The sequence below is a fragment of the Electrophorus electricus genome, chromosome 11, assembly GCF_041902795.1.
Source record: "Electrophorus electricus isolate QZ-2024a chromosome 11, ASM4190279v1, whole genome shotgun sequence".
NCBI lineage: Eukaryota > Metazoa > Chordata > Actinopteri > Gymnotiformes > Gymnotidae > Electrophorus > Electrophorus electricus.
The window spans coordinates 18,215,936-18,229,806 of record NC_137507.1 but is presented as its reverse complement, the minus strand read 5'-3'; the positions used below and the strand labels follow the sequence as shown (position 1 = coordinate 18,229,806).

The following is a 13,871-nucleotide window of genomic DNA, read 5'->3' as shown; positions in this document are numbered from 1 at the left end:
TGTGTGTGTGTGTGTGTGTGTGTGTGTTTGTGTGTATGGTGCGTTATGTGTTGTACAGGTGAAACAGAGCGAGCGCGTGGTGAACACCGAACACGGCCTTCTGATCAGGACAGTGCAGCTTTCGGACCAGGGCCTGTACCATTGCCTGGCCACAGAGAACGGCTTCAAACGCACGCTGGCTAAGATCCACCTGCGTGTGCTGAGCGAGGCCCTGGTGAGCGCGCTCAGTGAGAAGCGGCCCACGACGTGGGGCTGGCCGCCCGGCACGCACCCCAAGGCCCTGGCGTCCGGATTCAGCCCCGCCGAGACGCTGGCCGTGCAACAGTACTGCAAGGAGCGCAAGCAGGTCCAGAGTGTGCAGGGGTCAGCCCGAGGAGACCTGGCCAAGCTCAAACCACTGCTGGAGCACGGAAAGAGCCGCAACCGCCGGAACCACCTGCCCAAGGAGTAGGAGGCGGGAGGGAGGAGCAGTTGGAAAGAGAGGGAAGAGATGGAGAGAGGAGGAGTGTTGGGGAGGAGGAGAAATGTGAAGAGTAAAGCAAATGTAAAGACTGCCCATGAAAAGGACAGAAGAGGAGAGGAGAAACTCCTCTAATATGAACCTCTTTTTTGTGTTGATCTATGAACTTCCAGCACCTTATCTTGGGTGTTTTTGTATAGTCCTCTAAAGTGCATGAGGTACGCTGACCAGATGACTGTGATGCACCACACATACACTCCTACACGTACTCTCACACACACACACACACACACACACACACACACACACACACACACACACACACACACACACACACACACACATACATATACATGTACAACACAAAAACTAAAGCTCACTCATGCAGTTTTATCCTGTCTTAAGAAAGTATCCCAAGGAACCCCGGCGTGGTGATATTTCAGTCACAGCTGTATTCGAAACTTCCACTAGTTTAATACGATGCACATGTTCGCACAAATTCCATGACTGGCTCCATGGAAATTTCAGCAGAATAACACATCCAGCTGTATTAATGACCCTGGCGTAGGTCGTGCAGATGCAACACATGCCACGTCGCTGAAGGTGCATGCTACTCACATGCTTGGACCGGCCATGGCGGGCGGACAGCAGCCTCTCTGCCATCTGCGTTCAGACCACGTGCTTCCGCTCCTGGTGGAGCTTACCGTACGCGGCAGGTGCGTGAGAGTGGGAAGTTATATCAACTTTTTACGCTGCAGGACCTCAGATCAAACGACATGGTTAGATTTTAAAAAAATGAAAATAAAACATGTGGCTTCCTGTTCTGGTGTTAATTAACTGAGTTCAAAATGTACAGGGCAGTGCGCACCTTCTCATCTTTATGTCGAGAGGATTCTTTCTTTTCTCTACGGTGAAAACCTGCTTTTACTATATACACGGGTCTTCTTGTCTCGCAGAAAGGGTTCCCTGAAAATGTTTTATTGGAATTGGGAGAGTAGGCTGGGCAGGGAGACAAAGGGAGACAAAGAGAGAGAGAGAGGGGGAGAGAGAGAGAGAGAGAGGGGGAGAGAGAGAGAGAGAGGGGGAGAGAGAGAGAGAGAGAGAGAGAGAGAGAGAGGGGAGAGAGAGAGAGAGAGGCAGATGGTCCGAGGTCCTTAGGACGTCATATTTGCAGTAATGTTCCTGTTAATTGACCCCATACAGCGCAGCTCTGATTTGGGAAACTTCATACTCTGTAGAGGACAATGGTTTGTTTATTGGTTACTTGACCAGCTCCCTTCTAATAGCATGAGAACTTTGCACTTCTTATTTGTGTGTGTGTGTGTGTGTGTGTATGCGTGTGTGTGTGTGTGTGTGTGTGTGTGTGTGTGTGTGTGTGTGTGTGTGTGTGTGTGTGTGTGTGTGTGTGTGTGTTTGTGTGCTTATTTTCATAAGCTCATCTGTTCCATGGAACAGAACGTTTGTTGCCAACAAATCCCTTAAGTTCTATAATCTGTCAAACAGAATTTTTATAAAACAATTTATGAAACCAAGGATTAAAAATAATTTTGAGATAGGAGATACCCAGGTGTTTTTGAAAGCTTGGTTTGAGACGTCATGCACACTGTCTTACCGTTATGCCAGAACACGTGTACTATTTAGTGTTCTGAGTGTTCAGATGCTCTGTGTAGTCAGTAAATTGCATCTTCAAGTTTACTATTCATATTAGTTTAGGATGTAGAGCTGCCAGCGGCTGTTAGGACTGATGTGTACAGAATGTGTTTTGTTTTTTTTTAATCACTGTTTGCTGTTTTGTGTAATTTATGGGATTTTGTGTTTGTGTTGTATTAGCGTGTAGATTTTTGATTATAGTGTAAAAGAGTTTAAGATTTATATTTGCTTCCATTTCACTTCAGCCAAACTGTTTTTTACGTTCAAGTTGGAGATTAAATGAAAGCTTTTACGTGAAGTGCTGAATAGGACAGTTTTAAATTAAGTTCCTGCATTAGCTGCACTGAAATGGAACAGATTCACGCCCTGAAATGGGATTTTTCAGGATAATTTTTGACAGAATCTGCAATTTGCAGAGACATAAAGGTTTGTTTTTACATTTTTAAATTTTCCTCGTTACAAAGAGTTAATTAATAGTGTCATGGTCTTGTAATATTTCTGTCTTTTAACAAGGATGAAAGATATTTTCTTCAGTAAATGTTAATGTATTATTCAATGTTGTCATAATTTGTGTATTTATATTTATTCATGTTACAAACCTGTGTAATTGCATTAAACAAATTGTAAGATTTTTGGCTGCTGAGTGTCGCTTAAAAAATCACAGGTTTAATGAAGAAATAGTCTTGATGGATTTGAATTAGGTTTTTTTGGGTTTGTTTTTTTTTAATGATAGCAAGATACCAAAAATCTTTTGTCATCTGTTCATAACTAAAAGTGTTTAGCACAACATGTTTGTGAAACTCATTTGTGCATACTCATATTTTAAAGAAACTCCCCATAAATGCTCATCTATTCATCTCCCCTAATTCTTTATTCCTTTTACGACCTGACCCGTCCTCACCTTGCTCTGCTATGTCTCTATCAGAGCAAAATTTACAGCCTGTTTCAAACGTCCCGTAACAAAATCCAGCTGCCTCATCACGGGCTGTGCTGAAAGTGACTGGGAGCCAGAGAAGAGCCGAGGTCGTTCAAATTTCCATAAGACTCCGCAAAAGACGCTGACCTCTGCGTTCCTGCACTGGAACTCTGCCCCATCCGAAGCCAAAAGCATGGAGATCGACAGCAGGAGGTCAGTGAGGCTCATTTAATTTTTGGTTTCATATGAGCTTTATTTCATGATATTTGATCTTTGTGGTAGTGCGCAATAACAAAGGAGAAGCACTCAGAAAGCGACTTTGAGATTCTTTATTGAAACTGCCAACTGGGATGACATTCTGAAAAGAAGCATTGAAAAAATATTATAAAAACAAATGTCCTTAATTTTTAGGGGTGTTGGTTTAACGTGTCCAATTAGGTTTTGCAAAGGGAAAGACAAGCTGAGCAGGTTAACCTGATCCAGGACTGATCCAGAAGTTTCCTGGAGGTGATTCTTCAAATGTTATCTCATTAGGCCTTGACTTCCCTTAAATTTAATTGATTTGCCTTTGATTTAACACCCAAAATTCAACTGGATAATTTTGCCAAAAAAAGAAAAGAAAAGAAAATTAAATAATCCAGAATACAAAAACAAAATTACTGTACACACAAGATTCAGATAAACAATTAATATAAAGTGCTACATCGAAAAAATTTAAAAACATACAAAAGCAGTTTTCCTGTCAGACGTTGCTCAGAAGACTTTTTTCCCCGTCGTCTGCTTCACGACACACACTCCGATCAAACAGAAGATGAACAGCACTGCTCCGGATGCTATGAGTGCTATCTGCACCGTCTCCAGCGTTCCCATCCGGGAAAACAACTCCCTTTTGATCATGTCTGCAGTCTCGTCGTCGAGAGACGCCGTCTAACACACAGATGAGAGGAGAGTCACTGCTCATTCATTAAATTCAGATTTTGTGTGAATGCTTTATTCTTGCTGGTTGTTATCTTGCTGCTCAATTTTTTTAAACGTGGTTTTACTGTAGACCAAACTGTTCAATGTTTGAACAAATCTGAACAGGCACTGAGAGCTTTGGAGGAATTACTTCAAACAATGAAACATTTTTTAGGATTTTAATGAAATTGGGAAGTTTTTTTTTTTAACAGTGAGATTTTGTTTTTAGTGTCATCAGAAATGACTTTTATTCTGGAATATAATTAATTAATATCCCCGTGTCTGATTTTAAACATAAGTTAGTAAGTACTGGGCTGAGAAAGTGACTGGACTTAAAGCACTTCACCAAAAACTCCACTCAAATCATTCAACAATCAAACCACTGAACATTCCCTCACCTCGTTCAGCCACACGAGTGGAAACATTGTGATTTGCTTCACTTGGTTAAGAATCCTGCAGAGGGAGAGAGAGAGACAGGGACAGACGGACAGGATTCATGTAAATGGCAGCGATGTTTCAAAGTAGAAAATTTTTAGAAAATGGGATTTTCACCCTACTTGATATCTTTGGACGGGCCATAAACCATGTTGACTTGAAGCCTTTTGGAGACCCTCAGAGTAAAGCCTGTAATCTGAAACACACACATCACAAGCAGCTCAACCCAAGATCTGCCATAGCTTACATCTGTGAGTGTGTCTTCAACAGTCACACGTGGTTATATGGTCACGATTCTTCCTAACCTGTTGCTAAGACGGTAAGTCTTATATCTGAAACAGACACTCCAATTATCGAACTCAGTTCACGTTTATGTGTATAGTTCTCTTTACAGCAGACAGCTGTGTGGAAAGGTGTAGATCCTAAAGAAAGTCAGTCGAAAGCAGCAAAGAAAAGCTCCCCGAAATGGCAGAAACTGGAAGAAACTGATAATCTAACTCCTGTGGGTCCACCAGAAAGGTGAGCAAGGCAAACCAGTGACTAAAATCAAAAGCATATTAAACATGTAGGATGTGAGCTTGGGCCTAATTTAGGCAAGGTAAGGCCTGTTCATTTGTAGAGCACTTTTCAAATGCCATGGCAAGTCAAGGTGCTTTATACGGATGCTTTCGGACATTTTATAGACACATTCAAAGCATTCTAATGTCTCCTTACTGGTTCCACATCCAGAAAGGTGGAGTGCTCTTCGGGATCAGGATTTAGTCCATTCACGGTTTGCAGCAGTTCTGGGCTTCCGTGGAGAAAGTGAGGGAGGGAGATAAACACCGGAGCACCTGCAAGACACAGCAGGTCAGAGCACTACCGGACACGTTCGGCCGTGGCCGGATCGCAAGGGTCAGACCCGAGCCCGTTCCTGCTCCGGAGCCGTGGCTCAAACCTTCGTCCCATTGGTGCGTTTACATGTGAACGTGGTTCACCCAAAATACCAAAGGAGCAAATGTATGTGGAAAACTACAGTGACATCCTGATTTCACACAAGAAGAGTGCGTAGGGATTTTGTCACAGGACAGGCTGCAGTTCCTATGAATGAGGTCATTAAAAAAAAAAACTAGTTGTTTGGAATTTTTCACATGTTCACATAAAATCATAAAAAAACATCCTATTGGCTGTCAGGCAAAGAGATACATTCTGAACTCGCTGCAATAAAATACTTTATGGAAATGGAAAAATTCACAAATTTGCCTAGAGTGATATTTATATACTAGGAGAAAAGCGCATATCATTTGTTTACCAAAGTATAACTGCACAGAATGCTCATTTCCTGGCACTGATTCGACACCCTCTTGCGAGGGAACAGCCAGATGAATCTAAATAAATCCGATTGGCTGGCCGTGAGCTGTCTCCCGCTTTAGGAAGTGTATAGTAAAGCGGCAGTCAGGACCAGTTTTTGTCCCCCATATACTGCAATCTCACACAACATGTTTTACATAATCTCATTCAGTTAAAAAAGTGTAGCTTTTGTAAAAAGCACTTTACCTTGTCAGGACCTGGTCCTGGTGAGGTGGGCTACCTGTTTTTTGTCTACACGGTCATACATAACGTATGAAAACTGCAGACTCAAAGACATCCCTACAGCTGGTCTGAGAAGCACTGGCTCTGTGGTTCTTTTACTCTCTAACACTGTTTCCCCATTAGCACATCCTTCACTAGGGATGACATCCCAGTACTCATCGCACATGCAAATATGCAAATGCAGAATATTCACCGAATCGAAAACAGCTTTCAACATTACAGTGATGGTTCCCCATACTGATTCATCTCAAAATAGATTTCATTTTCAATGTGAACTGCCCCATGACATTATAATTTCACCCAAATTAATCTTATTTCTCCCTTTTGTAAATACATACTTTGTATGTTATTTTCAGTGTTACTGTCTAACTCACTGACGTGCATGAATAATATGCATTCAGATTTCTGCATACCTTTACACGCTTTGATATCCAGAACTCCTGCCATGGTGCAGTTGTTGGTCACCTCATAATTTGTGCAGAAGCATTTGTTATCCAGGTTGACTGTGGGGGAGGCAAAAATGGACTGTGGCAACATGAAGCGATACACCGTGATCCCTTTCAGGTCCAGACTGTTGACATACTCAGCATATACAGACCTGGGGGGGGACATACAAACAGAAGTCTGATCATGAAGAACGTGGGAAGATGGGAGTATAAGAAGGGGCTGGTGGTGATGCCAGCCCGTGTCATGGTGCGGCCTGACCTCTGGTGGCAGCGTGTTAAAACCAGTTAGGAAGCCTAAAAACCTTCACCTTTAGGTCAGCATTGGCTCCAGTCAAAGTGCAGCTTCAAAGTCAGCAAAACTGCAGCAAAGTCTAATCTACCATCCTAAAGTCTAATCTACAATCGCAAAGTCTAATCTACAATCACAAAGTCTATTCTACAATTCGAAAGTCTAATGTGCAATCGTGCAGTGAAGATGGTGAAAACCTCCTCTCTTCTCTCCGTCTAGCAACGGACTTCACCGAGGGTAGCAGGTTCATGATGAAGTGCAATTATGGGAAGGATTCCGATATCATCAGCAGGAGACTGGAAACTGATTGACAGAGAACATACCTACATATATCAGAGGGGAAGAAGTAGAGGTGCTTCTTCTTGTCCAGAAATGGAGAGAAGGATGAGCCATCTGTTCAGATACAGATCTGTCAGTCTGATTGCCTGCTCTCACGTCTGATTCAGAAATGTCAGTGATCCGTGACAACAACCCATATTATTCATGACATCACTGATCACAACATCTAAGGCCTCAGCAAAGCACAGCTGAATGAATGTTTCACATTCCATTGAGTGTTGCATCCACTTTTAAAAGTCTATACGTTGTTATTGCTTATCATTTCCCCTACCTCCCCGACAATGGATAAAAATCACCGCATGGAAAACCTGATATGAAGAATGAAACCTTACTTTCCTGTTGCCATCTCTGTTGTTTATTAGCCCAGAATTACCATTGCACATTGAGATTCTCTATGAAGGAAAAAGGAAGCGGGAGCTCACCTGTGCCGTTGATCATGTTACAGTAAGTGTCGTTCCAGTACAGCACGGACCTGAAGCACACAGAGTGGTAAAACGGAGATCTCTCTGCCAAATTCAGAAAACTTGTCAGTGCAGGTGTGCCCTTTCTGGAACTTTACTGTTTGTGTGTTTGTTTGTTTGTTTGCATGTTTCACTGAGCTGTAAACATTCCCTGCTCGAGGAGTTCCATGGGCACTCCTGTCTGTCAGAAAAAGCCGGAACACCTATCGCAACTCCTCATGCCTGCAGTGTTGGTGGAAAGCGTAAGGCGTCGTAAACTACAAGCAGTGTAGGCCTGACGTTACTCTGGGTGCTGCTCAGCCTGCTGTCTTGTGTTTATTTCATTAAACTGTCCTTTCTGGGGCAGATGCATATAGGCCAAACGAATACAATTACAGCGTATGCAAGATGTGTACACAAGTGTGTGTGTGTGTGTGTGTGTGTGTGTGTGTGTGTGTGTGGTGGTAATGTCTCTTGTGTACACCTCTTGCATACAGTCTAAGACTTATATGTTTATATTTCTTTATAATTATAAATGTTTCTGATAAAGCTTTAACTGAAAGAACTTTAAAATTGACTGACTCTATTATTATTATTATTTAATCCTTTTATTGATTCATTTCAAGAATATAGCTGAGTGTCTGGAACCACTAAATGAAATGTTCCTGTCCAACAAGGCAAGAAGCAAACATTTGTATGCATGTCCATCTGTCCATACTCACGGACGGTTCTGCCAGTTATCAATCACAGACACTTTGTTGGTGTCGTCTTGGCCCGTGAACACATTGTAAGGCCCATCAAACGTGTTGTTGTACTGGATAAAACAAGCATATGTGAGAAAAGGAGAGCCCTAAGAGAAGGTAAAATAAACAAACCACAAAAAAAGAAGAAAAAAAAAGGCCAAAGCTAAAATTATACTTAATGGTCATTAGTCAGAAGAGTAAAAAGGACCCCTGAGACCTGTGCCATGATTGGTTCACAAAACATAATATGTGCCAAAGCAACATATAAGGAAATATTCAATTGTTTATATATAAAATGTAAATATATTTAAAATCTTCTCTAAATCTTGGGATTCCTCAGAAACCCACCCACACAAGACATTTAGGTAACGGGTTTTAGTAAGAAATCCCACAAAATCCGCTCCTCAGACGTTTACCTTTTACCTCACCGGCACTTCAAAATGAAATCTCCTAGTTTAAATCATAGATAACCATACAAAACATATTTCTATAAGGTGTAAGGAAACCTTTAACTGTGTATTATATTCAGACTTTTGTGGGTAAAGGCTTACTGGATAAAAGAGTCCCATGATGCTTTTCAGCATGGGGTCTCTATAACCCCACAGCATCTCCCTGACGGTCCTGCTCTGGAACAGGGTGGACTTGCTCAGTTGAATGAGCATGTTAGCCAGCTTATGATCTATAAGATTGTAGGCGCCCTGGAACAGAGGGTGACCCGCATTAGTAATGGTAAACACCAATAACGTACAGGAAGAATATGTCCCATTCACGACATATCGCAAAATCTGCCATTACACCTGTCCATATGTTAATGCAACCCCTGCTATCAGTGTCTGTGGAAGGTTAGTCCAGTGAAAGAGGTAATATAGAACAATACCAATTACATAGCTCATGTGATTGTCTGAACCTTTACCAATGATAAGAACAGCGTTAGCGTGCTATCATTGTTCTATATGTGACCTGATTTAGAATTTAGATTATTACTGGTAGGGGCTAAGCCATGACCTTGAAATTAAACGTCACTGCGAGTGCAATGTCCAGGTGTTACTAAGAGAAATTATACAGCATGGAAAAGTATGCAGATTTTTCTAGAGGCAAACCAAGCCAGATCAGAAGTGTGTCCTAAAACACAAGGTTTGTTTGTTCGCTTGAAAACCAGTTGAAGTGGCAGCTTGACAACAGTGAGGGGAGGGAGGGGAGGTGAGAGGGAGGGGAGATGAGAGAGAGGGGAGGTGAGAGGGAGGGAGAGAGAGAGGGAGGGGAGGTGAGAGGGAGGGGAGATGAGAGAGAGGGGAGGTGAGAGGGAGGGGAGGTGAGAGGGAGGGGAGGTGAGAGGGAGAGAGAGAGAGAGGGGAGGTGAGAGGGAGGGGAGGTGAGAGGGAGGGGAGATGAGAGGGAGGGAGAGAGAGAGATTGGTTGGGACAACATACTGCCACAGCCAGGTTCAGTGAAGTCACTATGTCTTCCTCTGTCCCCACTGACATGGACGGCTCAAAGATGGCTCCTGCTGGCAACAGGAAGCTCACAGTGTAGTTGTCATTGAATGTGACATTTTCTTTGGGAATGTAACGTGTCCTAGAGAGGAGAGGAGAGGAGAGGAGAGGAGAGGAGAGGAGAAGAGAAGAGAAGAGAAGAGAGGAGAGGAGAGGAGAGGAGAGGAGAGGAGAGGAGAGGAGAGGAGAGGAGAGGAGAGGAGAGGAGAGGAGAGGAGAAGAGAAGAGAAGAGAAGAGAAGAGAAGAGAAGAGAAGAGAAGAGAAGAGAAGAGAAGAGAAGAGAAGAGAAGAGAAGAGAAGAGAAGAGAAGAGAAACTAGTGAAATACTGGGAACTCTAGTGCTGCTTCCCCAGTGGGCTGTGAGAGTCATTTTAACTTGTCCTCATTAATAAAATGTAATTGTACCACCTGCACTGTAAAGATGAACCATTTGCCCTTCCTAATCCATCACAGCAAAGTGTAAATTACTATTATTATATAATTCTTATTATGCAAATCAAAATGCATACATATGCAAGAAAACTGCCAAAGGACATGCAAGATCCACTGGCATCTAGATTATATTATATTAGATTAGATTATGGGGATCTGAAAGAAGCCGTGAAAAACAAGGAAGCATGGAGGGGGCTGGCCTACAGGGTGTCCGAGAGTCCAACACGACTGAATGGTTTAACAACAAGGGCGATCAGATTAGATCCCAATGTTATCATAAGATTAGCAGTGTTTCCATTAAGTACATAAAGGTGTTTCTATTGTTAATATACTAATATTTATATGGCTAAAAAAAGCAATAGTCTTAGGCCCCACGATTTGCACAAACCCATCAAATTCTGTTCTGAAATCAGTACGTTCGTGTTTAATTTTTCATTTTCTAAGCAAAAGGGTGAGCGTGTACATTATAATAAGCGGTGTCAACAGAAATGTAGACAGAATGCAAAAGGGCTACCTCATAAACAATGATCTCGTGAAAGATATTTAATTTGAATGTTTTAATTCAACCTTTAAACCTAAATTTAATTCACCCATATTTTACAATTTTAGACTAAAAATTTCATCCTTGCACCAGCATGCTACGTCCTCGACGAGAGCCTGCCCTGGTCATCTAGATAATTCCCCAACAAGCGCCTCTCGACGAGGAGTGTCTTTCCAAACCTGTACGTGTACGGTCCTCTCTGCTTAAGTACGGGGACGCTGCCGTTTCTCACGACCTCCTCGGGGTTCTGCACGTCGAACAGCCACATCTGCCTGTAGAGCGGCGCTCCGGCCGATATCCAGTTCTTATAGGCCGTGGTGCCCGGTTGCAGCACTGCTTCCTGTCGGAGCACCCAAACCCACCGATCACACACCCGGGCCCGGAGAGAGGGGCCCGCGCGCGCCCTCACCTGCCCTGACACACCTGCGTCTGCTTACCGGTGCACGCGCCAGAGACAGGCGCGTTAAGCGTGGTCAGCATAGTATGAATCAATGCCGCGGTGTTTTCTAAATATGACCCTGCAAACGGAACGCGGTTTCCAGTGGCTGTCAGCCTTTACCCAGCTGTTAAATGACACGGCAATAAAACCAGCACCGTGCCCTACTCGCACTGGAAAAAAGCAATAAAGCGAAGGAGTCCCGTTAAGACGCTGTCGTGTGACGGATCAAATTTACCAAGAAAAAAAAGCGCTGTTAATCTGACAGTTTGTGAAGCATCTCCAACTCTATTTTGGAGAACTAGGCTAGGTCGTCATCATGTCCTCGATGACACACGACGAGTGCCTTAGTTATGACTTTCCTCGTGACCTACGGAGCTTTTCTTTTTCACGTCCGCAAACGTTATTCTTCACGCACTCATCCACCGCTTTTATCCCCCCCCCCCCCCCCCCACTTCGTGCCTAACGGTCAAGCACTACCGATCCGTCTCCCAATGTCGATTAAGATTTAACGCCAGCCTTACCTTTTTGACAGTGCCCTCAATGACCACGTTGCCCACGGGGATGAGGATAAGCCCGGCGAGGCAGGCGATGGCCCCCACGACGGTGCCCGCGATGAGCCAGCACTTCAAGTCACAGCAGCCCATGGTGGAAGCTCGGAGCCTGCGACCGGGAGGGAGTGAGCGGCAGGTGCGGGCATGGCAGCGCTACAGCGCCGTTACGTAAGCGCAGGCTGGGCGACCGAAGGTTAACGGACCTGCACGGGGTCCCTGCGCTATCTTGAAAAGAAGGAATAATAATAATAATAATAATAATAATAATAATAATAATAATAATAATGATAATAATAATAAAAATAAAAAAGATAACGTCGTGGTGGTGGAGCGTGTTATAGCCGGGCGTGTACTGGGCGTCAGTTATTCAATTCTATTGCATTAGATGACGTTCAGTTTTGGGTTTTTTTGTTTGTTTGTTTGTTTCTTTTTTTTAATTTTGTTTTTTGTTGTTGTTGTTTTTTTTATTTGCATAGCATAACTATAAACTATCGCATAAAAATCGACTTGGTAAATTAAACATAAAATTGCCACCGTGCTGCATGTTCATTAGACACAAAATACACAAAAGACGCTAAAAATATTGTTACTTTTCCCCATAAGCTAGCTGGGTTCCATGATAAGGAATATAGCCTATCTACCATTCAAATGCGGCACTAATGTTTATCTACCAGTAAAGGTCGCACTATCTCCACGTCAGTCTAACCCTTGAACAAGCCTGATCAGCATTTTAGTGTCATTTAAACAGGTAAATCTTTTTGGACCACCGAGAAAGTATTTACCAGCATGTTGATGAACAACTTACAACAACAACAGTAGCCATTCTTACTGACAACTATACACATGGACCAGGGGGGCAGGTGAGGTTAGGCTGCATGCTGATGAAAAAGACAGGTGATAGTCCGGTGTCAGATATCTGCAGGAGGAAGAGACAAAGACAATGGGGCAAATAGAGCCAGATATAAAACTGTTTACTTGTGCAGATCTTAAAACGCCTGATCAGGAGAAGTAGAGGGATCAAGTTCAATATTGTTAACATGGATAACGCCTGAAGGTTCTAAATCAATTAAGACTGTAATGGTATGATGGCTCAGGAGGCCCCTGTAATGCCACCCCATACAAACAAACACAATCAAAATCTACACTTATGAGTGCACACAAGCTGAGAAAGTGCAGTAAAGAGCAGTTAAAACGTTCAGAAGACCTAACAAGTCTACGTGACGTTGGCCCTGCTCCTGTTCTGGTTTGTCACGCTCCTCTGACGTGTCTCTTGTTCACTTTGTAAAATGTTATCGAAACTGAACAGCAAGCAGCCCGTGGTTGCAATGACAAATAAGCGCCACGGGGGGGGAGCCTTTTCACCCGTAAGAGACCCGTTTAAGCTTGAGATTCCCTAAACTCTGGCAGAACGTGGGAGATGTGTCGAGAGAGAGATGTGTGGATGCACTGAAGTGTGTGGACTAGTCCAGACTTGCACCAAAGTTACTTCAACAACAACAGGGACTCAAAAAAAATCTTTGTGTATAGGGCTAGATCTATGCTAGATATATTTGTGTAAAGGAAAACATCTTGTCCGTTTAGAAAAAGCAATTTATTCGACACAGAGGGACAAGAGAAAATACATGTTTTAGGCAAAAATAGAGGCAGACGTGAGATTGCACTAACTGTGCTATCAGACTGATATTAAAACATTGGAGGTGACAGCTTTATGTAAACTAATGAGCAGCGGAATGTCAGTGCAGTCTCAATTTTCCATCAGCGACACAGACTGGGTTATTGAAGTATCAGAATATGTATTCTCTTTTTCTTTGTAAAGTATTAAAATGCTTTTGTTAATAATTCATATAGTAGTTCCACACTGTTCCAGACATCCAAGTCAGTATCATACCCACACTCACAGATATGGCTCATTATATTATTACTATACTAAAATATAAAACAATGGATTTCTGTTCAGAACAGCAGATTTTTGTTCATTTCCTGCCTGGCCTATTTTAAAAACATATTCTGTTTTCCAAAATGAATATTTGTGTTATTTCAATCTCACCTTGTACTTTTGACACGAGCAGAGATCAGTCCATGCTGGCTATGAGGGGAAATGCCTAGCTGTGATAGGTGTGCGTAAACGCCAGTAGTTGAATGCAGTCTCCTCTGGTGGGCAAGTGCA

At 42.9% G+C, this 13,871-nt stretch overlaps 2 protein-coding genes across 4 annotated transcripts in view; one reads left to right on the top strand and one right to left on the bottom strand.

Annotated features, from left to right (window-relative positions):
• Nucleotides 1-2,741, top strand: part of sema3c (sema domain, immunoglobulin domain (Ig), short basic domain, secreted, (semaphorin) 3C) — a 62,585-nt gene extending 59,844 nt beyond the window's left edge. For all 3 annotated transcript variants that reach the window (XM_081722972.1, XM_026997355.3, XM_081722973.1), the window contains one exon: nt 59-2,741. In XM_081722972.1, the coding sequence (XP_081579098.1) occupies nt 59-451 (393 nt within the window). In that variant the 3' untranslated portion in view covers nt 452-2,741. The remainder of the gene's footprint in view (nt 1-58) is intronic.
• Nucleotides 2,742-3,341: 600 nt separating this feature from the next.
• On the bottom strand, nt 3,342-11,845 carry cd36 (CD36 molecule (CD36 blood group)). Its single transcript, XM_026997361.3, has 12 exons — nt 11,675-11,845; nt 10,894-11,054; nt 9,678-9,822; nt 8,799-8,945; nt 8,227-8,318; nt 7,487-7,536; nt 7,049-7,118; nt 6,404-6,588; nt 5,133-5,251; nt 4,541-4,614; nt 4,382-4,436; nt 3,342-3,953 (listed from the first exon to the last, which is right to left on the bottom strand). The coding sequence occupies exons 1-12, from the start codon at nt 11,795-11,797 to the stop codon at nt 3,780-3,782; spliced, it is 1,395 nt and encodes a 464-aa protein (XP_026853162.2). The 5' UTR covers nt 11,798-11,845; the 3' UTR covers nt 3,342-3,779.
• Between the last annotated feature and the right edge of the window lie 2,026 nt (nt 11,846-13,871).